The 25,824-nt window shown below is 47.9% G+C and overlaps 2 protein-coding genes across 2 annotated transcripts in view; both read right to left on the bottom strand.

Moving 5' to 3' along the window:
* LOC309346819 (tyrosine-protein phosphatase non-receptor type 11-like) overlaps nucleotides 1-717 on the bottom strand; it is a 55,324-nt gene extending 54,607 nt beyond the window's left edge. The window contains exon 1 of the mRNA XM_081871038.1: nucleotides 559-717. Coding sequence (XP_081727164.1) covers nucleotides 559-572 — 14 coding nt within the window. The 5' untranslated portion in view covers nucleotides 573-717. The remainder of the gene's footprint in view (nucleotides 1-558) is intronic.
* A 14,426-nt stretch (nucleotides 718-15,143) lies between these two features.
* The window catches only part of AGRN (agrin), a 239,401-nt gene continuing 228,720 nt past the window's right edge, over nucleotides 15,144-25,824 (bottom strand). Inside the window, 4 exon segments of the mRNA XM_081870652.1 lie at nucleotides 15,144-17,389; nucleotides 18,326-18,429; nucleotides 21,467-21,691; nucleotides 24,974-25,006. Of these exon segments, the coding sequence (XP_081726778.1) occupies nucleotides 17,232-17,389; nucleotides 18,326-18,429; nucleotides 21,467-21,691; nucleotides 24,974-25,006 (520 nt within the window). The 3' untranslated portion in view covers nucleotides 15,144-17,231.

Raw genomic sequence — 25,824 nt, 5'->3', positions numbered from 1 at the left:
AGACCCTCCACGATCAGGGGGAGTCTACCTCCAAATAACAACAGATAAAGGGGGTGGGGCGGAAAGGAGGGAAGAGACCTGTTCCTTGTTTACAAACTCAAAAACACACTGGCTGGCTGGGGGGGGGGTGCGGACGGGAGTTGTAGCCCAAAAACATCTGGAGAAGCCTGGGGTGGGTGGGAAGGATGATCTAAATAAGAGACCCTCCGTGATAAGGGGCAATCTACCTCCAAATATTAAAGGATTATTCCCACACACACCCCACGCTGGCGGAGGGCTGACGGGAGCTGTAGTGCAAAACATCCGCAGAAGTACACCACCTTTTTTGCGGGGGGGGGGGAGGTTGTTTTAAATCCTCCATGTTCAGGGGCGGTCTACCTGCAAGTATTAGCTACGGAGCGGTGTGGGGAAGCAAAGGAAGAACGGGGTGGGGACGGAGGCTGTCCGCTGCCCCGTTTCCGAGCTTCACGCCGCGCCACCACCGAAAGCAAACAAAAACCCCAAATTGCAAAACTCCACACATTTCGGACGCGCCGCAGGAGATTAAGCGGATCTTACCTGCGGGAGGTCATCGCAGCTCCAGCCCCGGGAGGGACACGCCCCCCCCCCACCAAAAGGGCAAAAAAAAGTTGCGTGTATTTCCCTAGTTCACAGCGCGGTCCGCTCCTCTCGCAGCATCAGCGCCAGTTCAGGCGAAGGAGCCAAAGGGAGCGGCTTCCCTAAAGACTGAGAGAGGGAGAGAGGGAGGGGCAACACTCCCGGGTCACGCCCCCTCGCCCACCTCCATATATGGGCGCCCAGTCCCTCCCTCTGGCCCGACGCCGAAGCCGCTCATTGGCCGGAGGGTGGAAGCAGCCCAGGACACGCCCCCGCCCCGCGCTCCTCCAGCTGGGGCTCTGGCAAACCCACGTGTCGGCCAAGGGGAAAGCCCTCCCTGCAGAGAGTGAGAGAGAGAGAGAGAGATGTGTGAGAGGGGAATCCCCGATCCGCCAATCAACGCCGCCTGGCAACAGGCACCGCCTGGCAACGGAGGAGCTGCGCTTAAAGAGACAGCCCTTGAAAGCTTTTGTAGGGGGTGTGAAGTTTATTTTAACTAAGGGGGATTTTATTTTTTTGAGGGGAGGAGGTGTTTTTAAGCGAGGGGCGTTAATTGGGGGTTGGTGTTGGTTGGTTGTCCTGTTTTTTGCAGCCGCCTCTGCAAAAGCTTCAACATTTTTTAATTATTTATTACTTAACAAATTTGTATTCCCCGCTTCACCCGTAGATCTGTGGTCTGTTCGCAGCATAAAAATGCAAGATAAAAAAGCAAAATACATAAGAAGAACAGGAAGAAAACAAAACAAAACAAAACAAAACAATAACCTCACACAAACTCTACTCTTTTGCATTTATTCATTGCCTTTCCCCCCCCAAAGAGCTCAAAGTGATGATATAGACGACATACATGATTCTGAGGCAAGGAAGAAGGGCTACCCCTATGCTATTCATATAATCAGTTATCAGTAATCAATATATTCATATATGCTCACATATAATCAGGGCTTACAGTATTTTATAATCCATTTTTAAATCAAAGGGAAGCTGTGCCTTAGCTAACTGCATACTGCTTGAAACAGCAAAATTAGGAGCCGACCTTTCCCCTACAAACATCCGTGCACCCTGGACAAGGGGAAGACGTGAATCAGAGATTCTGGTACAAAATCCCCTCAGATACAGGCTAAATTAATCCACAGAACAGGAAGGGAAAACCACATAATCTCCAAACTCCCTGTCCTGTCATAACTAGGGGAGAGGTTAGACAGAGCGTCACTGCAAGCAGCGGAAAGCAGAACTAGAACTCAGTGCTTGACCAGTGCTTGACCAGGAGCTGGTAGCATGGCAAGAAGCTTGCTAATTGGCTAATTTTCGCTGGCAATATCGTGACTGTCTCATGGTTGTCTCATGATCTATGATTTGCTGTGATCTGCTCAGGTATAAAGACCTCTGGATTTCTGTCAATTGGGGTCCCAGTTCCTTTTGGAAGAGATTCCAAACTGGGTCCTTATTGCCTGCAATAAACTTCACCTTCTTATTCTCCATTGCTGAGTCTGCCTGATCCTTATTTAACACCAAGCGAGTACCTGCTTACGTTCACGTGCTTCAATTCTTCCTTGCCCTCTTCATTTAATCCCCACAACAAACCCCTGTGAGGGAGGTTAGGCAGAGAGGCAGTGAAAGGCCCAAAGTCACCCAGTGAGCTTTGTGATGAAGTGGAGAATTTGAACCTTGGTCTCCCAGGTCCTGGTCCTAATCTCTAACCACTATACCATGCTGCCTCACTGTGGCTTTATTATTTATCTGGCTATCTATTTTGTAGGTTTAAGTTGTTTTTCTGCTTTGAACTATTTGAAAGCACTGATTCATGTTTCAAAAATCTCTAAGGGTGTTTAAATTTTTTTTAAGAGGTTTTCTGTTAATTATTCTGCTTTAAATGTGGGCCTTTCAGTTCTGTTTTCATTTGTGATGGTTTGTTTTGATAGTTTGCAATGCTCTGTTTTACATTTTAAGACAAGTTGTAAACCACTTAAGAGATTTACTATTTTTATTTCTTTGGGAAGTGTAAAACGGTGTAGTGTTTTCTTAAATAAAGACATCTGTGTACGCACTGGGCTGTTATATATTTATGATTAAATAATGTTATTTATACTATTAACACACCATGTCCTTGCCGGGGTGGGAGAGATCCAAAACTGAGCAATGAAGCAAACTACTTTGCAGCCAGAAAACGTTATTTCCTTGCCCTTTTCCTAGTTAAAAGGAGCTGAGATCCTGAAGCTAGGAAAGGCCTCTTTCTCCCTGCTCAAATTCTTTGGCTGCTTCTGCCAAGCAGACGAAATGACACTGAGCTTTCTTGGCTGGCGCCCATCAGAACTAGTGGAGCAGAAGATGATTGGCTGAGCCAAAGCTAATGACAGACCTTCCAAGTGTCCCTATTTCCCAGGGACAGTCCCAGATTTAGAGAAGCCCTCCTGGTTTCTTATTTGATCCCAGAATGTCCCACTTTTCCTCAGGACGTCCCTATTTTCATGGGAGAAATGTTGGAGGGTAGGGTGGCGCTGTGGGTTAAACCACAGAGCCTAGGACTTGCCGATCAGAAGGTCGGCGGTTCGAATCCCCACGACGGGGTGAGCTCCCGTTGCTCGGTCCCTGCTCCTGCCAACCTAGCAGCTCGAAAGCACGTCAAAGTGCAAGTAGATAAATAGGTACCGCTCTGGCAGGAAGGTAAACGGCGTTTCCGTGTGCTGCTCTGATTTGCCAGAAGCAGCTTAGTCATGCTGGCCACATGACCCGGAAGCTGTCTGCGGACAAACGCCAGCTCCCTCGGCCAATAAAGTGAGATGAGCGCCGTAACCCCAGAGTCGGTCATGACTGGACCTAATGGTCAGGGGTCCCTTTACCTTTACCTTTATGCAATGAGAGGAGGAGCCTACTCATTCTAGATTTGTCCTCCTCCTCCTCCTGTTCTAATAGACCAGCCTCCATGACTGAACCCTATCGATTGACAGATGAGAGGAAAATAAATTTTTCTTATTTTTTCAAAAAAGGTGTTTAGCACAAATCCAAAGATTTGTAGTGTTACAGATCTGCAGTAACCCAGTTTTGGGTGCAAGGGCACCTGTAACTGCTAAGGTGTGTTGAGAAATTAATAAATGATGGGATTTAGATAGCATTTGAAGGGAAGATGCCAGGCCAATGAAAAATACAGGGAAAGCTTTTTATCCCTCAGGCCAGGAAGCGAATCATTAACCCATCAATGGAAACCATCCAGTTGTCAAAGTGACAGGGGGGGCATGATGTCACACAGGAAAAATGCTCTTTAAAAAAACCCAACAGTTCTGGATACAGTGGGGCAGGGAGACAGATGGGGAGGAGTTGCTTGGAGCAGGCATTCTTGGGAAGAAGAAGAAAAGAAGTGGGCAGAACTTCAGGAGCTGCTGTGAGGGCAGGAACCATCTTGGCAGGCTGGGGCAGAGGCAATGAGATGGCAGTCAGGATGCCTTGGAAATCCAGCGCTGGGGAAACACACCGCTCTTGAGATGTGATGCTCTGAACTCTCTCCAGTACACCTGAAGGAGCGTCTCCACCTCCATCGTTCTGCCCGGACACTGAGATCCAGCGCTGAGGGCCTTCTGGTGGTTCCCTCATTGCAAGAAGCAAAGCTACAGGGAACCAGGCAGAGGGCCTTCTTAGTAGTGGCACCCACCCTGTGGAACGCCCTCCCACCAGATGTCAAAGAGAAAAATAACTACCAAACTTTTAGAAGACATCTGAAGGCAGCCCTGTTTAGGGAAGCTTTTCATGTTTAATAGACTATTGCATTTTAGTGTTTTGTTGGAAGCCACCCAGAGCAGCTGGGGAAACCCAGCCAGATGGGCAGGGTATAAATAATAAGTTGTTGTTGTTGTTGTTGTTGTTGTTAGGCTTTGGGTGTAAATATGTGCAAATTAACCCTATTTCTTAGTCTCCTATGGGCCTCAATTTCCCAATGGCAGCACAACCCTGGGAGAGAACCTTGAATTCCCTGGAATATTGCTCCTGCTCAGCAGAGACTGGGGATGCTGGCATGCAACGTTTGTTAACAGCAGCAAAACAATGGAATAAAATGACCCTACCAGCCACCGAGATTCACAAGATGGTGTGTGAGCTTTCAACCAACGCAGAACTCTGCACAGGGCAGGATGTTCTAAAAATATGAATGTAACGTGAGTCAAAGGTCCACCAGGTCCAATATTCTATTCTCACAGTGACCAGCCAGGTGCCTCAATGGGAAGCCCCAAAGCACCTGAGCACAGCAACATCTTCCTTGCTTCCAGTGGAGGCAATGTTTAGACACCCTAATGTGCAGCCACTGCTGGCCTTATTCTCTATGTGTGTGTCTCTTACACACAGAGAGAACACAGTTCTTGCATCCCCCTGAGGTTGCTGGGGAGCCAGTGCGGCACAGTGGTTAGACCAGGACCTGGGAGAGACCACAGTTCAAGTCTCCAGTCCACAAGAAAGCTCCCTGGGTGACCTTGGGGCCATCACTGTCTCCTCTCAGCCTAACCTACCTCACAGGATTGTTGTGAGGATTAAATGAGTGGTAGAACCATGGACTTGAGCTCTTTGGAGAAGAAGGCGAGGGTATAAACGCAATAAATAATGCCCAGTTAGAGACCCTAGAGTTGCCTGGGGTGAGGAGATGCCTGTGTGTTAAGACAGTTCAATTGTGTGTGTGCATGCATGTGCACACACCTTTGGTTCAATGGGGCCTCTGAAGAGTTGTTCTAGTGAGTTATATCCACCTGGCCACTAGAGGGCAAGGGAGTTCAAAGTGAAGAAAACTGCAGGCCTAGGCAGATTTATTTACCTGTGTGTAAGCCCCAAGCAAGGGATGCGGGTGGCGCTGTGGGTTAAACCACAGAGTCTAGGACTTGCCGATAGGAGGTCGGCGGTTTGAATCCCCTCGACGGGGTGAGTTCCCGTTGCTCCTGCCAACCTAGCAGTTCATTAGCATGTCAAAGTGCAAGTAGATAAATAGGTTCCGCTCCGGCGGGAAGATAAACGGTGTTTCCGTGCGCTGCTCTGGTTCGCCAGAAGCGGCTTAGTCATGCTGGCCACATGACCCGGAAGCTGTACGCTGGCTCCCTCAGCCAATAAAGCGAGATGAGCGCCGCAACCCCAGTCGTCCGTGACCGGACCTAATGGTCAGGGGTCCCTTTACCTTTAAGCCCCACCCAACATGTTGAGACAGGTAGGTAGGGGGAACATGTAGCCCTCCAGATATTGTTGGATTCCAACTGCTGGCTTGCTCTTGACAATAACCAAGGACGGGAGCTGGAGTTTTGCAACATGTCTTCTTGAAGTGAGCCTCAACTCGATGCCTTTTGCTGGGGCCAAATTATATCCCTCATTTGATTATGGACAGACATGTGAGCCTTACAGCAGCTGCCCTCTGGGTCTGACAATTGGAACTGGTTACTTTTAGCTTTGTGATGTGAGAGCCTTTTAACTGGAGACGCCAGAGACTGAACACGGGCCCTTCAGCCTGCCAAGCAGCTGCTCTAATAGTGAGCCACAACCGGTAAGACAGAGTTAGCTGTCTTATTCTGAATTGGATCATAAGTTCAGCTAACCCAGCATTGTCTGCACTGACTGGGAGCATCTAGGAGCATCTGACTGGTATCTCTCCCAGGCCTACCTGGAGATACCACGGGGGATTGAGCCACAGACCTTCTACATGCAAAGCAGCTGCACTCTGTCACAGCTCCTGCCTTTTGTTTTGGCGCTGGAGAAGGACAGGAAATCTGCATTGCTGCAAGTGCGCCTGAACGCCATTTGAAGAACGGAAGTTTTTGCGATAAATTAGGTTCTGCCTGGAGCTGCCGTCAAGACAATTGGTTTTGTCGTTCTGTAATGTTATCCTTTTGTAATTATTTGCCAGATTTACGGGTTGTTGTCGTTTTGCCACGGCTTATGATCAAACAAATAACATTATTACCTTCCCGCCGCAGCGCAAAGCTGATCTGATGGATAGTACTTAACTGTGACTGTAGGAGCGTAGGACGGTATTCAGCAAAGTTTTGCCCAAAGCAGACCCCATAGGAATGAATGGACCTAGCTGAGTTGTGTGTTCATTCATTTCAATGGGCTTGCTGTGAGACAAGCTTTGTGGAATGCCACTCATAGGAAGCTGCCTTCTACCAAGTCCCAGGCTTTTTGCCGCCTGAGGAATCTGCCTCACTCGGCTTAATGGTAGGGAGAGATCTACTGGATCCAGATGGGCAAACTGGGGGGGGGGGGCGCTGCGGCAGGAGAGGCAGCTCCTCTGTGTGTGAGAGGGAGTGAAGCTGCAAATAAATGTGCAGTTGGAGAGCTGATAATGTGCAGTTTGAAAAATGGTGTGTGGGAGAGAGAAATTAGACCTGTTAGGCGTATGTGTTTATTCAGTGCTTAAATGACAGGCCACGTCAGGGACAGCCTGTGCACAAATTATATAAAGGGCAGAATGAGCTCAGTTTCCATTCTTGAAACAAACGGCCCAAAGCATATCAAAACACCTTCCTCTCAAGGGCCTGATCCTCCTCTTTTTCACCTACATCTCTGGGCAGGCGGCACTTTGTCACATCCCTTTAAATAGCCTTAAAAGTACTTTCTTGTGCCTATTAGTTGCTCAGCTGTGGCAGGTTCACAAATGCTGCTGTGCGGGAGTTAAGAACGATGGGCTCCTTTGGAGAAACTGCATCTGGTACAGGGAGCAAGCAAAGAGCAAGTTTCTTTCACTTCTTTCTTTCTTTATTTTTTAAAATAATTTTTATTAACCGGCCAATCAAATCAAATTAAATCACATCACATAAATTCCGAATTACAAAGCCGAATTTTAAATTTTGTTGGGGAGACCTATATTTCAAGATCCGAAGGGGGATTCTGATCATCTTCTTGCTACTGCGTTAATGTCCAAATCAGTCCAAACAGAGTTCATAATTCTATCCAGTCTTATCTTGCTGTTTCCACATCACATCTTGTTCATATATTTTCTCTTTTTTCTTTATGATCTCTTCTGATAGTCTCCTTAAGCCGATAAACACCAATAATAATCCTGTGTGAATTTTCCGTTCTTCCAATCCTCAAATCGAGATGGTTTCCATATATCATCACCTTCATAGATAACAGCGCTCTTTCCATCATTAATTACAGAACTGTCATTCTTAAGTCCCACTGAGGAGTTTCACCCACAATATAAAAACAGCTCTATTTCTCTATTTCTCCTCTCAGACTTAAGTCCTCCGACAGTACTTCCCAATATGGCGACGGCATTTTTAACTGCGTCATTCCAAAGCTCTTATACATTCCCCGCTCTTCTTAAAACATGCTTTGGTTCGAAAGTTTATCTCCACACAGCCTTAAATCCACAGCTTAAGTCCTTAAAAACGACAATTCTGACTCGTGAGGGGAGGGGATTCTTGTTTAATCACATAAGGAAAGAAAGGAAAGTTTTTTCCCCTCCCCCATCAGGCATTTGCCATACCGTATCTTGGCGTATCTTCTCATGTTTTATTCTTGTCTTGTTTTATCAGAGATCTCTTCTGTTAGCAGTCTTTACTCCCCCTCCTTCCTTGAGATATGTGCATTCCTTCATCCAAATTGTTTCTTTTGAAGTTCTTGCAGCTAGTGGCGTGGATCAGGGACGGCGTCCAGGAGTGCCAGAATCCCACAGGAGGGCTTTGTGCCTAGTGCCCCCATCCCCACAAATTCGTGGGTGGTATAGGGCACAGCAGGCAAGGGCAGTCCCCCCCCATCCTGGGGGGGGGGTTTAGGGAGGCTAATTACTCCCATCATAGCCTCCAAATTACCTCGTGTGGGTCGGAGAGATGTTATTGTCAGCCATCTTCCGATGCGCCCCCTAGTGGCCTCTCCAGTTTCTTTCACTTGTTTAATAGGGTGCGGTGTCTGATGGGAACATAGGAAGCTGCCTTATACTGAATTGGTCCATCTTAGGTCAGTGTTGTCTACACTGAGTGGCAGAAGCTCTCCAGGGTTTCAGACAGAAAATCTCTCCCAGCCCTACTTGGAGTTCCTGGAAATTAGACCTGGGACCTTCTGCCAGCAATGCAGCTCTTGTACTGAGCTGCGTGCATTTCCCAACTGAGGAATTTGCGGAGTTGGAAAAACCTGCTTCAAAGCATCTCTTTTGGACCACATTGTTGGGAGGGATAACATTCAAGCGGCCAGTCCACTTGCCACATGCTTAGCCCCAACCTGGTGCTGGGCATGGAGTCCTCAGAGAACAGGCAGCCCCCTGCCCCCAAATACAATGCTGAGGGTCACTTTGAGGGTCCCTCTGGTTTGATACCTGGTGACAAAGCCCTGGAGCCACCAGAGCAGGAGGAAGAGCTGCCCCCTCAGTCCCTGAGAGAATCAGTGCCAGCGGTTTCGGGGTCCAGGTCAAAGACTGACAACACAGTGTGTTTCTACAGACCCAGAGTGATTGGTTTACTCATGAGTAAGCACTCCCTGGTGCTCTTTCGGGGCCAGCAGCTGTGGTTAGGGAGGCTGGTTTTGGATATAAGGCCTCACTCTTAAGCCCTCCTGTTGCTGGAAGCCACATAGGTTGACGTTGAGAACAGGATGCCCAAGTAGATGGGCCCCTGGCCTGATCCTGCAGGGCTCTTGTTATACGTTACTGTCTTCTTAATAAAATGACCAGCGACTGGGTTTGGGAGAGGAGAGTGTGGGAGAGGAAGGCGACTGAGCAATGCTGCAATGCCACCCACAAGTCCCACGGAGCTATGCAGAATAATCATTTGAGGGATCTATATTAAGGCTACATCTGCTTAGGGGAAATCCAGAGGATGTGGATCCACTCATGAGCTCATCACATTTGATAGCAATGGCCCACTGCAGCCATGACCTGGTTTCATCTGACTCACAGAGAGAGACTTTTAAGCCTGTGTTTCTGCCCAGAGACCAACCCTGAGGGACCTCCGTTGTCACTCCAAAAGCTTTCCACTGAGACTACTGAGGTGCCATTGTTAGCGGAAGCTAGGAGTCAAAATTTCCATCCCTAGTTTTTTTATATTTAAAAAAGAAGTCCCCAGAGGAGGGAAAAGAGAGAACAAAACAGCCTCTTCTCTCTCCCTCTCTCCCCAGGGCATTCAAGACTATGCCAGACAGTTTGAACAGACCATGTCTGTCCTCAGCTGCAGATTGTCCATTAGGGGGTTGGCTAAGCCCCCCAGGGCCATTTCCTGCCGAACAGTAGCCCATTAGGATGCTGTTTTGGGTAGCAAGATATATTGGGCCACTTTTTGTATTAATCCTGAGCACAACCAACTGGGATTGCAAAGCCCAGTCTAGCAAATAGGATGCAGCCTGCAATTCTGCACAGGGACCCACTGGGTGAGAGAACATCTCAGGCAGCTGTGGGGGGAAATGGACCTTTGGGGGCAATCCAGCCTGCAGTCCGGGGCTCCCCCCACTCCTGATTCAGATGGTTCACTTGCTTCAAAATGTAATAAGTCAGCCCTGCTGCTAAGGTGGCCTCCTGTTCATTCTGCTTGAGGGACCCTTGATGTCTGCCCTTAAAATCCTGCCCTGATGGTGCCACGACATGGGGAGCAAGAGGGCTCTTCAAGTGTGGCTTGCTTAGATATTTTATTTTGCTTGTTGCTTTCTGGACCAGGTGGTGGAAATAAAACTCCCTCCAAACGTAACCCAAAACTGCACCGCTGACCGAAAAAGGGGACCCAATGCACAGAGTCAAACTGAATCTCAAGGCCTGGGCAGAGAAAGAGGAAGAGAGAGAAAGAATGAAGAGAGGAAGAGAAGCTGCACAGCTTGGCACCGTCTGCATGTTTTTGCCAGCGCCCGGCCCTCTTGCAGCAGCAGTTTCCCAACAATGGCCTTGTTGTACGGGCGGCTCGTAACATCCATGCCTCTTTTGCGGGGTCTGACGCAAAGCGAGCCTCGGGGGAGGCGGCGGCTGGTGTCTGCTGGCAGGGGATGAAAACATCTGGCTTGTGCCAACTACAAGCTGGAGAGGCAGGCCAGGGGAGGAAGTCAAGAGGCCCATCCGGATTTCTGCCGCGCCCAGTGCAGCCAAAGGGTAGGGGCCTGCCTGGTACTGAGTCAGAAACATGGTCCATCTAGTTCAGTATTGTCTACACTGGCAGGCAGCAGCTCGCCAGGATTCCAGGTTGGGGGTCTATTACTCTCTCATCCTTGGAGATCCTGGGATTCCATCTGGGACCTTCCAAATGCAAGGCAGATGCTCTAACACTGAACTCTTTCGTTCCTTTAAGACAGTTCAGTGACATATTCCAGTCTAGCAAATGCATTAGAGGTGAATGCAGAGCAGGGCCAGTGATGGGATTGTGGGATTGTGGCCCAAGGAGAGGACCCTGGGCCTTTGCCCCCCAGGCCTGAGATTCCCCCACTACTGCCTTACAACCATTAAAAGCACCTAACTTGCCCAACTGTGCAGCTCACACTAGAAGAGAACCTAGTATCAGTTAATAAATTTAGGGGTAATGATTAATGTTGCTTGGCATTTTTTTACAGGGGGCACAAGTGAAGACAGAGGCAACACTTTATAGCTGAAGACAGATGCAACAAATGGGGTTTGAACAGTTTTCCTGCCTTCAACAAAAAGCATTTTGCCTACAATATCTTGGTCTTCGCCCACCAGATGTTTTGGACTACAACTCCCACCATCCCTTGCCAGCACTGCATGTGTCTTCACATGCACACCCTGCCCACAACAGTGATGCTAAAACCAACTGGCCAAACAAATGGACACACAACCAAAGGCCTATCTAGCGCCGCATCTTGTTTCTCACCATGGTGCTTCTTGGCAGCAGCTGGTAGGAAGTGAACTACGCACCCCTCCTGTACTCGTGATTCCCAATACTTTATTCAAAGATATACTGCCTCTGAGGGACGCGGGTGGCGCTGTGGGTAAAACCTCAGCGCCTAGGACTTGCCGATTGCATGGCCGGCGGTTCGAATCCCCGCGGCGGGGTGAGCTCCCGTCATTCGGTCCCAGCTCCTGCCCACCTAGCGGTTCGAAAGCACCCTTACCGGGAAGTGTCTGCGGACAGCGCTGGCTCCCGGCCTCTAGAGTGAGATGAGCGCACAACCCTAGAGTCTGGCAAGACTGGCCCGTACGGGCAGGGGTACCTTTACCTTTACCTTACTGCCTCTGAACTTGGGAGAGAATATCTAACTATCGGAGAATATCTAGCTATCGGTGGTGGATCTGTCCTGAAACTACTGCCCATTAGTTTCAAAAAGAAAAGGAAGGGAAAGATGGACCACACCCTCTTTTAAATGTATGGAAGCGTTTCCATTTTAAAAAAGAAAGAAAAGAAAAAACCATTTCTGGGGGACTGACATAAAAACTCAATGAGTAATGGTTATTAAACCAGGCCCCCTAACCCAAGTTGAGTCAGGACTGCCATACAAATGCATGATAGAAAATTAAGAAGTGCATCCCCAAATGCATATTTTGGTTAAAAGTGGGAGCACAACTGCCCTAGAGTGCATCGCTAGAGCATCATCAGCCCATGGAATTCGTACAGCAGGCCGTAAGTCATTTGTTTACCCTAAGAAGCTAACAAACCAAAACAGATGCCAGATGGACATTAAAAAATCAAAACCCTTGTTAAAAAGAAGACCCAAGTGAACAGATCCAAACCTCTACCATTAATCTTTCCTTTTGTAAAAACAGCAGTATTTGGGGGTGTATAAAACATTGCTGAACAGAAAGCCAAAGCATAATAAATCTTATTTAGGATGAACCTTATGCCAGATTTTTTTTAAAAAAATCATTTTAAAAACCTTGGTTCTTCAGTAATCAGGCTATCGACTGCCAACAACACATTTTGTGCATTTAAATCTGGTGAGGCCAATGGGGGAAAACTCCAAATGGTTCTAATAAACATGGCACAAGCCATGCGGCTGTCCCACCAATCTGGACGCAAATTCAAGCTGAATAGTCTCTAAAGAACATTCCTCAGTCACCACCTGAAGACTGAAACAGATGGCAGGATGGGCTTCTCCTCTTTTAAAGTGTATTTCAAAACACTGTTTTGTGTTGCTTTTTAATTGGTAATCCGAATAAAAGTTAGGAAGGTGCTCTTCCAGCTTGGATTCCCCTATCCCTAAGGACCACTGGGGCTGCCCTCACCCCCATCTCATCCCCTGCTTCTTTCCCTAGCATTACAGGTACATGCTACACCAAACACGTCACCATAAATGGGAGATTCATGTACCAAAATACCTCAGGTAGTGGGGGCCCTCACTGGTAGGGGGGCATGAATCTGTCCAATTCATCTTATCACCATCTCACTTTTCCAATCTTAAAATTCCATTTCCCTCATCAGTTTGTGATACTTATTTTTTAAAGTCCTCATGAGAATTCAGCCTTTTAGTGTGGATCTTCTCCTAATAGAGACCTCTTTGTATGCAGTTTTACCTTCGTGTACCTATTTCTGCAAAGCTGCTTTCCCCCTTGCATGTTGCTTTTCACTGGCAGATGCATTTTCAAATGTTCACTTTATCCCAATATATTCATTTTCACGCAACTGGCTCATTGTTGGGAGAGCTGCGTTGCAAAATCCGAAGCAGCACAGACTTTGAAAGAGGGGCTTCTTTTGGGCCGTGTACTATTTTTAGAAGGTACCGACAAGGCAAGTTTACCTTTAAATGCCAAGTGAATTGAATTTCTTACTGCATCCAGCCACATCTCCCATGCATAGAGCACACCTAACACCAACCTACCTGTGGAGGTGCATGAAGAAACTCCCAAACTGCCTGCATTCTTGTGTAGGCACCACTTGCTATGAATGAAGCCCATTTCATGGTTGGAGATTCCAGCACTACCTGGGAGGTTTGCCATAGACGCTACCCAGCCTGGACTAGCAAGGGATGCCCCACCATCCTTTGGATGACCCCCTTTTCACAAATCCATCGCACCAACTCAAAAGCCACCAGAAATGACCCAGTACAACTTATTTCTGAATTTTGTCCTCAGAGACCAAGAGTCCAAACACAACCACCCCTTTCCAGCAGTCTGGTCTGCTGCACGTACATTCCCGCAGCAGCATTTTGGGCAGTTTCCCTTTCACAAAGAATTCTGGCGCATGTATGCCAATGTGGGGAAGCACAAATAGGGAGGCATACATACGGCCCGGGAGGATTTGCACTTATCTGGAAAACAGGGAGATGGCAGGCAGGAGCCCACAAAGCCACAGCCCAAAGCACAAAGGTCCCTTGAGCTGGAGCCAGAACCATCACATGCCCCCCCCCCAACAGTACATTGCCAGTGCAAGGATGCTAAATACTTAAGGCTACAGAGCAGAAGAGAAACGCCTGTCTTCAGGCCAGAGAGGTGGCCTTTTAAGAGTATAGTGGTATCTCGGGTTAAGTACTTAATTCGTTCCGGAGGTCCGTTCTTAACCTGAAACTGTTCTTAACCTGAAGCACCACTTTAGCTAATGGGGGCCTCCTGCTGCTGCCGCGCCGCCGGAGCATGATTTCTGTTCTCACCCTGAAGCAAAGTTCTTAACCCGAGGTACTATTTCTGGGTTAGCGGAGTCTGTAACCTGAAGCGAGGTACCACTGTATGCAGTTCAACAAGGTGGAGTGTAAGAGAAGTATTAACAGAAGCAGCTCAAAAGGGCTTGGTTTGCCTCCAGCCTGCTTGAGAGGAATAGGAGCTATCCTTGGTGCTGAGACCACCTCTTTGGGACCAGACCAGGCATTGCATGATTAGGGGCAATGGGGGGGGGGGAGATGTTCTAGCCACTCACCCTGCATGGGAATATAGGAAGCTTTATCCTCCCCCCCCCCCCCGCACTCTAAGGGGAACCCAGATCAGATGCCATTGGTGGGCCTGGCTGGGGTGTTTTGGTCCCTGTCAGCTGCTCAAGAGTAGCACCTGCTCACGCAACAGACCAGGCGCTGTACATGCAGTGTGGCCGCCCTCAGCTCATGAAAATGCGGAGCTGTGCTATTCCGGACTTCAAGCCGTAAATTCTGCTAGCCCTACAGCTACAACCCTTCTGAAACCTGGCAATTCCAAAGCCCATGTTGCATGAGGTAGGGGCATATAAATACCACAATCTGAGAGTGGTAGATAGCTGGAAAGCAATCCAGAATATTCTATTTAAGGGCCTGGTTGATGCTTGCAGCGAGGGCTCCTGGGAGTTGTTCTTTTGGGGGACGGCCATACACACAGAGAACATCTCCAAGGATCGTTTTCCCGCAGTAAGTCTGAGGCCTCAGACCTATTCCTGTCGGTGGGTTGTTGTAAACAACAAAGAGTGGCGAGGCCGCACAGAGTCGAGACATGTCTGGATAAAAATAACGTGTGGAAATAGGTTTCACAGCTGCTCCTGTGCAAGTCCAAGGGGTGTGTGTGTGTGTGCATAGGGTGGGGGAGTTATTTAAAAAACAAAAGCCAGGTTGCCAACTTGTTAACTCCTCTTTGGGTGGTTCTCTGTGCAGGCCTGTCTTGGGGTGAGGGGTACGTTATCTGCACAGGCTACCCAAACTGTTAGGCAGGATGGCGGCATTCTTTCTTCCCATTTGTGAAGCACCATGAAAAGCCAGGAAAATCTGAGTTATTTAGTCTTTTTTTATTACATTATTTACCACCAAAGGGGGTGGGCGGAGGGTGCCATTTGAATTTTCTGCCGCAGGCACCCAAAAGGCTTGGGGCCACCTCTGAGGTGACTGTGTTTGGAATGTTCCAGAGAGGCCTTTGGGGTTCGCAGTCCCTCCCAATCTGCCTTTAACATGCACACCTTAGAAATAAGATTCCCTCCCCTCCTCATCCGTCAACAGGCTGGCATCCATAAAACACAGCCATGGGGGGGGGGAGTTTGGGAGCGAGACCCAAAGTTAGGCAAGTGGAGTAGAGCACCATAGAGATCTGGGAGGGGCTGGTGGGCCGAGTGGCTCCCGTTTGCCCTGTGCTCTGACCCCGCATATGGCGGTTTCCATCGGAAGTGCAGGGCGGTGTATGACCAGAACACAAACTAGATCAGGAACTCAACTGACAGACCTATGAGGTGATCTGGGCAGCGGAATGGCGAGGTTTTCTGACTCCCAATTTTTAAAACCATGGCAAACATCAAAGCTTTTCCCACCAAGGTTAGGTTGCTAAATTGCAGAAAGCAGACTTCTTGTGTGTTGAAAGGGCTTTTGAGCTCAATGTAGTTCTGGAACTCAGAACAAATCCCTAGGCTTTGTCTTTGAGATATTGGGATTTTAGGGGAGGGGACCCCAAAAGTGGATCTTTATGCCTCCATACAAGTATTTGTGTTATAGAGCACATGGAGACAGGCTATCATCTGGGGGTCCTTTCAAGGCCCTCCAGATGTTGGAATCCCCACCTGCCATCACTCTCCACTGGCATGGCCAATGGTCAGGGAAGACAGGAGCTGTCATCCAACCACATCTGAAGAGACACAGAGGTCTCCCCTCCTCCTTCACTAGAGTGTTAAAGCACCCACTTGACCCACAGTTATCAGTTCCAGCATCTTTTTTGGGGGGTGGGGTGGGGTGAGAGAGAGGACCCAATCTGAGCTAATGAAGTATAACCAAAAGAAGACTGCTGCTCTTCTCAGTGGTCAACAAAGAATGGATTGGGAAACTCAAGAAGAAGTCACCTTCCAGCCATTGGGAGGACTTGGGTGCTGCCCAGGAGTACTGCCATCCCCTCTCCTCTCTAATCTCTCTAGCCCCCTAATGCAAGATCATACCTCCAGACATTCCTGCAGGAGAGAGGAGAATCCTGCCCCCCCCCCCAAGTTCACTTATATGCATTGGAAGTACGTTGAAAGAAAAAATGAGAGCGTGTGAGCGAGAGAGCTTTCCAACCTTTTGTCCACCCTATTTGTGGTTACAAGAAGATAATAGCAAACCTCTTTAAGACTAAAGATAAGGCAAAGACCAGCAGGTGGGTGCCTTGGTTTGAAGGTTTTTGTTCCAACTTCCTTGGACCTCGTCAGCAGGCACCCCGTTTCCCCCCACCCACCGAGCGGCCTTCCCCACATGCCCCCTTGCTTGACCCTCCCTCCAATTGTCCACCCGGTTGTTGCTTCTTTTGTTCAAAGCTGTTATGAAAGAGGACTTCTGGTTTCTGCTCCTGTGAGGGCTTCAGTTCGTCGCCTGGGGCCCGGAGGAATTGTCATGATTTCCTCCTTGTGGGTGTTAACTTCCAAAACCGATGGTTTTTAAGAAAAAGTTTCAAGTATGTACGGCATTTACAGCAGAGGATGACGCCTGAAGGCGGGATATAGAAGGTGGGAGCATGTTTGCTCCTTGGTCATTGCCTGGAAGGATTTCTTCTTCTTCTTTTTCTAAATAATAATAATTAAAAAAAAAAAAAAACCCCACAGGGAGGCTTGGCTCCTGCTCAAGAGTCCAACCAGCTTGGATGAGAGAGAACAGTGCACCAAAAAAGTAACCAAAAATGACTCCCCCCAACCCAAAGTTTTATCTTCCGTCTCTTCTTCCTCCTCCTCCTCCTCTTCTTCTTCTCTGCCTCCTCGCTTTCCCCCCTCCCTTCCCCCACAAAAATATAAAAAGCAATAAGTTTACAAAAATAGAAAATAATTACAGCAATAGCCAGAAGGATGAGGGGGGAGGGGGGAGGAAGGGAGGGAGGGAAGGGAGGAGAGAGGGAGGGAGGGCCGCAGGCCATATTATTTGGCTGAGCAGTGTAATATGGTGGGGTTGTTTAAAGCGTCCTCCACCAAGTGCAGTTCTTGACGGTCGACAGTGACGTCTCTTATGCAGCCAACGTAGCCGGTGCTGTAGGCTTTGGGGAGTTTGTGAGCCACGCTGAGCTTCTCTAGTCCTCCTGCAAAAGAGGGCGCAGGTGGGGAAGGGAGAGCAAAGGAGAGGGTTAAGGTGAACGCTCACCTGGTGACACACCTCTTTCGCTCTGTTCACTCACATCTCCATCTTCCTCCCCTCCCTTCTGTATCGCTCTCCCCATGCCAAATGTACCATGTATTCCTTGGGGCAGCGACCCAACTCTGTGAAGTGCACATGACAGTAACGTCGTTTTTGAAGGAGATCTTCCTTATGGGAAACACAGGACTGCCTTGGAAAGTGGTGGGCTCTCATTCCTTGGGGGCATTTGAAACAAAGGCTGGATGGCCATCCGCCTGGGATTCTTTAGCTATCATTCCTGCATTTCAGGCAGTTGCAATAAATAACCCTTGGGGGGTCATTTCCAACCTTTCAGCTATAGGGTTCTATAACTCTCGTGCTCTGCACACTCCAAATCATGATGGTGAACCATTTGCAAAAGAATATTTATAGAGTGTTAGAAGACAGAGGTAAAACTGCCATGTTTCCTCTGAAAAAGATCTTCTTCAAAATGCACTGGGGACAAATGCTCTTTGAACTGAGGCCATCCCTCTTTTTCTTCCTCTGACTTGTATTCAGTGATGGTTCTACTCAGAGTAAACCTGTTCCAATTAATAGACATGGCTAAGTTAGGATTTAATTAAGTTCTACTCAGAGTTAGACCCACTGAAAAGAACAGGCCTAAGTTAGTTGCGTCTATGAACTTCGACGGGTCTACTCTGAGTGGTCACAATCCCTTCTCTTTACAATGCTATGTGCTTTGATGGCGTAACAGTAGCAGCAATTTGGGCCTTTAGTGTGGAGTGTTTTCTTCCACAGTCTATTCTGGAAGCTACCAGGCTACCTGGAGGAAAGGTTTCGCCAGCCAACGCCCTGTGTGACGGGCAAGTACGCAACTTCGGTTAAGTGGGGTTCAACTCACCCAGCCAAAGAGCCCCGTCTGTGTCCAACTGAGTTGCTCCAAGAGGCGAGGAGCCTGTGATGGGGGACTCGTTGCCGACCTGCAAGGACCCATCTCGATGCACTCTGCAGAAAGAAGGGGAAACGCAAGCCGTTGCTAAAAGGCTCAGGGTTCTGCATGTGTGGAATGTTGGTTCCTACCAGGTGGAGGAAATTTTGCTTTGCTCTCTTTCTTCTAGAGGGATTTGGTTACCTTGGTGGTAATTGTTCACCACTCGGTTTCACAGAGACAACCTCCCCCTAGTACCTATGACATTTTTCTTTCCTAAACACCCCACAAACCTTGTAAAAATAAAAACAGTAAACATTGTTTGAACAGCCATTTTCCTAAAAATGTTGAAATATTTAACAGCATATTCATTTCAATGGCTTTGCTGAGAGACCAGTTTACCTTTGGGCTCTGTCTCAGTTGTCATTTAGCAGCAGCCATTCTCAAGCTGCAGTAGAGAGAAGGGATGCAAGGCTACTCCATCGGCCTTGCTTAAAAAACCAGCTACTTTTGGCTTGTCTTCCTCTTTATCTATAACTGAATGGCAGACATCCCATTAGACTATCCGAACTGCTCCCATCCCAGCTGCTTGTTACATAGATCTGTAACTTTAAGAACTGGTGCCTGGATTTGCTCCCCCCCCCCAAAAAAATCTCTTTTTCCTTGTGGGTCATATCTTTTAGACACTAAGCCTGAGAGCTGGGACCGTTTGGGTTTCCTTGGCCTGCAAGCAGCTCTGTGAACCTTTTCGACTGAAGAGTGGAGTTTAAAAAAAAGTGAAGAACGATTGACTTAAGATTGTGTCCTGGTTTTCCTCCCTAATTTCATATATTTCTCATACAAGTGCTTATAAAAATTGCCAATAGCAAGTGTCATAGTTAAAGAGGTGTTTCTTTTCTCTCTCTCACACAGCCGTGAGACAGAATGTGTCTTCTAAAATTATTCTTGCCATTAGGAATTTTAAGAACTAAGACAATTGGGGTGGGGGGAAATTCTGCTACCTGATTAACTGGGGCATCTATTTCTGAGATGTTTTTGAAGGAACACCTCTTCTAAGATTATTCTGTGATGTTATGTGTGCATTTCCTGAAAACAAAGTAAAGCCTGCTCTTTGCTTCTGAAATGTTTTTACGCTCCTGGAAATCTAAGAGCACTTGATGAATCAATTACTTGGTTCAAAAAAACTCGCATGACTCATCAATTAGTACCTCTTTCACTGAATGACAGCCCAGGAAACAAGCCTTCATTTGCATGATTAGTTTCAAGGTTTCAGCTCCCTTCAAAGCACCATTTGGGCCCCCTGGATTGAAGGGGGGAAGAGGGTTCTAATATCTACAAGCCCCACTGAAGGCTCCTCCCCAATCTAGCCAATTCATGGATCCTCCTTGCCTTCTAAATGGAGCAGCTAAGGCATGGGTAGACAAACTAAGGCCCAGGGGCCAGATTTGGCCCAATCGCCTTCTAAATCCGGCCAGCGGATGGTCCAGGAATCAGCGTGTTTTTCCATGAGTAGAATGTGTTCTTTTATTTAAAATGCATCTGTGGGTTATTTGTGGGGCATAGGAATTTGTTCATTTCCCCCCAAAAATATAGTCTGGCCCCCCACAAGGTCCCCCCTGCACAGTGGACCGGCCCCCTGCTGAAAAGGTTTGCTGACCCCTGAGCTAAGGAGAGGGTGCCATATAAGGTCAGAGGATAAGCTCCTCTCTCTCCCTTGCCCCATGTTATTCAAGCACCCCCCCCATCACTCCATCCTGGACCTCAAAAGGCAGCTGCAGAACCCACCCCCTCCGCTTTAGGTATCCCAGCCACACATCCGAGATAAAAATAAAAACCCAGAGGTGGGCAGGGGAAATAAGATGTTCATGAGGGTGGACTGCCAAAGCCATAGGCATTACAACGCAGTGGAAGGGACTTTTTGCTTGACCCTTTGGGACCTCTTCCTAGAGCCCAGGGTGGACAAGTCTAGGCACGATCTGCCCAAAGGCAGTCTGAGTCACCCAAGGATTATTTTTGTATGTGTGTGCATGACCTGCCAAGCTCTAGGGGTGACCCTTTGCTTCCTTAGCCTCACATGGTGCAGAGGAAAGGAGGAACATTATCTGGGATCGGGAACACCATGGCAGGAAGGGACAACGGCTGTGGGCTCAGTGGCAGAGCTCCTGCTTTGTTTGCAGAAGGTCCCAGGTTCGATCCCTGGCATCTCCAGGTAGGGCTGGGGAAGACTTTTGCCCAAGACCCCTGAGGGCGATTGCTAGTCATCTGGACTACTTGAAATAGGCTGGACAAAGGACTTTCAGAATTTGCTTTAAAAGAATGGCAATTCCATTTCAGGCAATGTTGCCAGTGCAGACTATATTGAGCTAGATGGATTAATGGTCTGATTTGGCATAAAGCAGCTTATGTTGCCATTATTTTCACTACTATTATATCCCATCCTTCCTAGAATAATAGAACTCTAGAGTTGGAGGGTTCCACAGGGGTCATCTAGTCCAACCCCTGCAATGCAGGAATCACTGCTCAAACAGGATGGCTGACTAGTTGCCAGTTTGTTACTGGTTTCTGTAAAGCTGCTCACACCAGTGTTTAAAGCCCTAGATGGCTCAGGCCACAACAGCTGAAAGAGCTCCGTCCTGACTCAAACTACTGAATTTCCATTCTTCACATAACTTCTGAAGTTAAGGCAACTTACCCCGAGTCAGATCATAGGCTCTATCTAGCTCAGTTTTCTCTACACTGACTGGCAACAGCTCTTAAGAAGTTTCAGACAGGGAACCTTTCCCAGTCCTAACTTGGCATGCCCAGGACTGAACGTGTGACGTTTGACATTCAAAACCAGTACTCTGCTGTTGAACTCCAGCAGGTTGATCGCGATCTACTTGTCGATTGTGGGGTGTCCCTGGTCAATCACGGGACCCTGACACCCCTGCAAACAACTTTGGCTCCTCCTCTGGTCAATACAATGGGCAGAGCACTGCCAGTGTCTTTTTAGTGGGAGTAGATCGCAGTCTCTCAGAAGTTGGACATCCCTGAACTACAGTATCTCCCTGAAGGTTGAAGGAAGAGGCTGAGAAATGATACGGGGAGCAAGCATTCTCCCCAAGTGTCCCTCACCTGTATGCTTTGATTTGGATCCACTGGTTCGTGTTGACTGGGACAGTGGAACGGAGGACCATAGGCTTGGAGCCAAGGTCATAGGTCATCTGTACGCGGCCGTCCACAATGGCCAAAGCAATGTAATCTGAACGCTCCAGTCCTTTCCCGCTCCAGAGGATGAGGCCTTGCGTGGCTTCGGTCTTGATGCTCAGCTCAAAGTGGTTCGACTGTAAGGCCTTCTCACTGCATGGAGATAAAAGTGGGGTGTCAGATTCTGAGATGGGGGGAGGGATCTCCCCACTCCGTGTATGCCCACATAATGACACAAGGAGGGAGAGCTGCATTCTCGATGGATGAGTGGCTGGTGCTGAGTCCCAGTTCTCAGCGTTGTTTCAATGCCAATTTGAGGTGGAAACATCACCAGGTGACAACATCCATTCAGAAAACAGGATGGAGCTCACGTTCTGAAGAACGCTACAAAAGGATACGTTTCACCTTGTAGACTACTGAGGCAACTGAGTCCCATTCTTTTCTAGCACAGGCCTAGCTTGGCCCCGGGCCTCATATCTGAGAAGGAAATAAGGTTGCTTTGACAAGCGTAAAGGCCTAGAGGTCTTAGAAGAAAGGGTTTCTTCAAGCTTCAACTGCCACAAAGACACACATGTACCACGCACGTACCACACAACACGAGACACACGACAGCATGGAAAAGAAGAGTGTTTCATCCTCCAACAGACACAGGATAGAAATAGGTGGCCAGTGGCTGTTGGTGAATTCCACATTGAAACAAATTCAGAAGCTTTTAGAAAAGTGGGGGAGAATTTACTGAATTGCGGGGTGAGCAGTTCTAGAAAATTATGGGTTCTAGCCAACTACTTTTTACTCACAGGAGACCCATTGAAATTAATGGAGCTTAGCTAGCCATCTTTATTCATTTCAATAGGTTTGCTCCACGTAGGACCAATTTTGGATAGGACCCAATGTTGAGGTGCTCATTGTTCAGTGGGGTGGGGCAGGATTCCTCTTTATAATATTGGAGAATGACCACTTCTAGCAGATAATGGTTTTATTATTTTGATGTTTTGTTTTAAACTTTTGCATTTGCATTTCTTTAAAAAGACAACAACATTTAAGTCACTCTGGTACATTTCATGTAGTGAGTGACAAATAAATGTAATAAATAATAGTAGGTTAACTGTGTGTTAACTCAAGAGTATAGCCACTGAAATTAATGGACCTACATCGGTCATGTCCACTGATTCAAACAGGTCTATTCTGAGTAGGATTAACACCAGCTATGACCCAATAATACCAAACGACCTGAAAGGAGTTCTAACACCCTTTATAAATACGGCCACTAAAAATGTGTGCAATGCTTCAAGTATTTTTAACGAGGAGGACACTAGCCCATAAAGAAGTCTGTCAACGGCTCTTAGCTAAATGGAGCTTGTGTGTCCAGAAGCTGTTAACTAAATAGCCAAGATGGGCAGCCAACAGGCTTTAAAGCCATTCATGTGAGCTACCCAGGGGGCAGTGGAGGGAAGTGGTGGCTGCTGTGCTCAGGTTTTCCTCTCAGGCTCCGCAGGCTGGCCACTGTGGGAACAGGAGGTTGGCCTAGGTGAGCCTTTGGCCTGTCCCAGCTAGCTCAACTTATGTTCTTTTTGAGTCAGGTAGAGTGAAGGACAGGATGCCCTGAGCCAGAGCCAATGGCAGGCCGAACTGGCTAATTCTAGGTTTGTCCCCATCCTCTTCCTCCTCCCTGCTAAGTTCTACAAGGGTGACACTGAAGCTAAGGAGGTGAAAGCTGGCAGGCAGGGCCATCCCCAGGACTGGAGGGACGCAAGAAGGCAGGATGCTGGCATCTGGATGAGGTCGGGGGCAGTGCCAGCCTCAACTGTCAGGGATGCCCAGTTGTATTCAACTAACTCAGAGTATACCCACTGGAAGTAATGAACCCAAGTTAGCCACTCGCATTAACTTAAATGGGTCTACTTTGAGTAGGACTAGCACTGGATACAACCACGGATGCTGCTCTAGATTGTGGTCTGATTCATCAGGGCCCTTCTTCTGTTCTTAAAACAGCACCTGGGAATAAGGCAAGAGGAAAACCTGAATGCCATCTCTGACTCTGCTGCCAGCTAGTCCAGGAAGGAGGGGCTACTATGTCATACTTAGATCCTCACTTGGCTGTTTTCTGTTTGAGATGGATGCTCGCTTTAATTTATCCGTTGCGTGAATGGAATTGAGAACCTCTTAATTTGATTCTTCTCATTTGTTCTGGCCTCGGCAGATAGCAGCTTTATTAAGGATGATTGGATGCACATTGCTGGTCCCCACCCCCCAGCCTTTCCATTCTTAATTAATTAATTATTATTATTTTGCAAGTTATCTGGATTAGCTTGTTACGGCAATCTAGTAATTGAAACCAAGCTCCCAAATGTTGCTAAGATGTTTGGGTTGTCAACTGCCAAGACCCACTCAGCCAGAGAGCAGGCCCGCTGAAATTAATGGCCCTGAGTTCATCACCTCCATTAATTTTAAAGGGTCTACGCTGAGTAGGACTAGCGCCGGTCCCAACCCTTTTATCTTTTTGAGAGGGGAGCTCTGCAGCAGTGCACCATGTGACAGCAACTGGTCTGCAATTGTGACTGCGCACTGTTGACTGGGACAGTCAACAGTGCTTACTGGGTAACTGGGTAAGCTTACTGGGTAAGCTTCGGACCTGTAAAGCCTGCAGAGATTAAGACTAGCAATGGCTGATACAATAGGGCTCTTCTTACACCCTTTAGTGGAATATTTAGATTTTTAGAGCAGGTATGGGGAACTGGTGGCCCTCCAGATGTTGCTGGACCACAACTCCCACCATCCCTGGCCACCAGCTGTGTAGCTGGGGCTGTTGGGATCTGGAGTCCACAATATCTGGAAGGCCATAGGTACCCCCCCATCCCCACCACACAACTGCTTTAGAGATATGGAAGGTTGGGGTGTCATTTCAATGGACCGGCTGTTCCCTCTGCCCTGGTGGAACACAGTAAGCAAAGTACCCAGGTTCCCGCCACCAGTGTCTCTGGCTCGAGATCCCTGGTGCTTTTCAATAACTGGGAAATTTGGATCCCGTCAGCTCTTGTTACTCTGAATCAGGTAAACTGTGCAAACCCTGCTCTCAAAGCTCAGAAATGAAAGACATGAACATCTGATTTTTTTCCTCCTCCTTGTTTTGAACATGACGACCATGTTCAAAACAAGGGGGGAGGAACATGGAAAAAGGGCGTCTCAAAATGAGCTCATGGGTAAAGTGCTCTTGCTGAGCTGGGCTCGGTTGTGTGCTCTGTGATTTATTCATTTTTAGGCCCTTGGTAATTATTATTATTATTATTATTATTATTATTATTATTAAGATGTAACAATGCAGCAATCATGCATAAGAGCAAAGCGGAATGCAGAGGAGATTTTTAAAAGGTGAAGAAATGGTGGCAGCGGAAGCAAACATCTGGACACCAGAGCAGAAGCCTTGCTGACACTCACCTGATATCCGGAGGGTAGTCCAGAGCATCAGGACTTAGAAGCAGGAAGAAAGGGGAGGCATGCAATAAGCGCCCAAGGCAAACAGTGAGAAGGGGCCAGTCCCTGCGAAACCTCTGAGAGATCCCAGCAGCTCTTTCTAAATGCAGAGCTGTGTCCAACCTTAGCCCTCCTCATTGGAATTAATGGAGACCGCTAACCTAGGTCCATTAATTTCAACGGGGTCTGCACTGGGCAGGACTTTAAAGTTTGGATGTAACCCAGCGATGTGAGATCTTTGCAAATGAGAAATGTGGTACCACCGGGCAACGCAATGGGTTTCTGCACATCCTGAAATAATAGCCCCTTAAGCTTGTTTACAACAGCTAAGGGATAATCATCGGAGGCAGAAGTGAGAGGCGAGGAATTGAGCCTCTGGGTAAAGACCACCCTTTCAACTCACTTCTGCCCTGGATTTGTTTACATGATCAAGTGGCTGGAACATGATGAAGAATAAGGGCCTCTATCTCTTTGTTAAATAAAGGCTCTTGACATAGCTTCATTATGTTTGTTCACACGATCAGTTATGAGATAACAAACCCTTGAAGTCACTTTAGTCTGGGGTTAGTTGCGGGGGTGGGGAGTCGCAAGAGGTTAAACCAGGGCAGGGAGTAGAAAGCAAAGGAAAGAGCCTCACCCCCCCCCCGATTAATTAGGTGCTCGATTTCAAATCAGAGTAAGTGACCACATGTACAGCAGCGTATTATTATCTCAGGTATGCAGAAGGGGGTTTCTTTCAAACCAATGCAAGCATGCGGTGGTTTAAGAGTGATTCGACATTCCAAGTAAAAGGGGTGGACCAGAGTTGCCTGCCC

Source organism: Podarcis erhardii, assembly GCF_964252035.2.
Source record: "Podarcis erhardii genome assembly, chromosome: 7".
In the NCBI taxonomy this organism is placed as follows: domain Eukaryota; kingdom Metazoa; phylum Chordata; class Lepidosauria; order Squamata; family Lacertidae; genus Podarcis; species Podarcis erhardii.
Note: the sequence above shows the minus strand (reverse complement) of the source record. Positions and strands in the feature narration are given on the sequence as shown.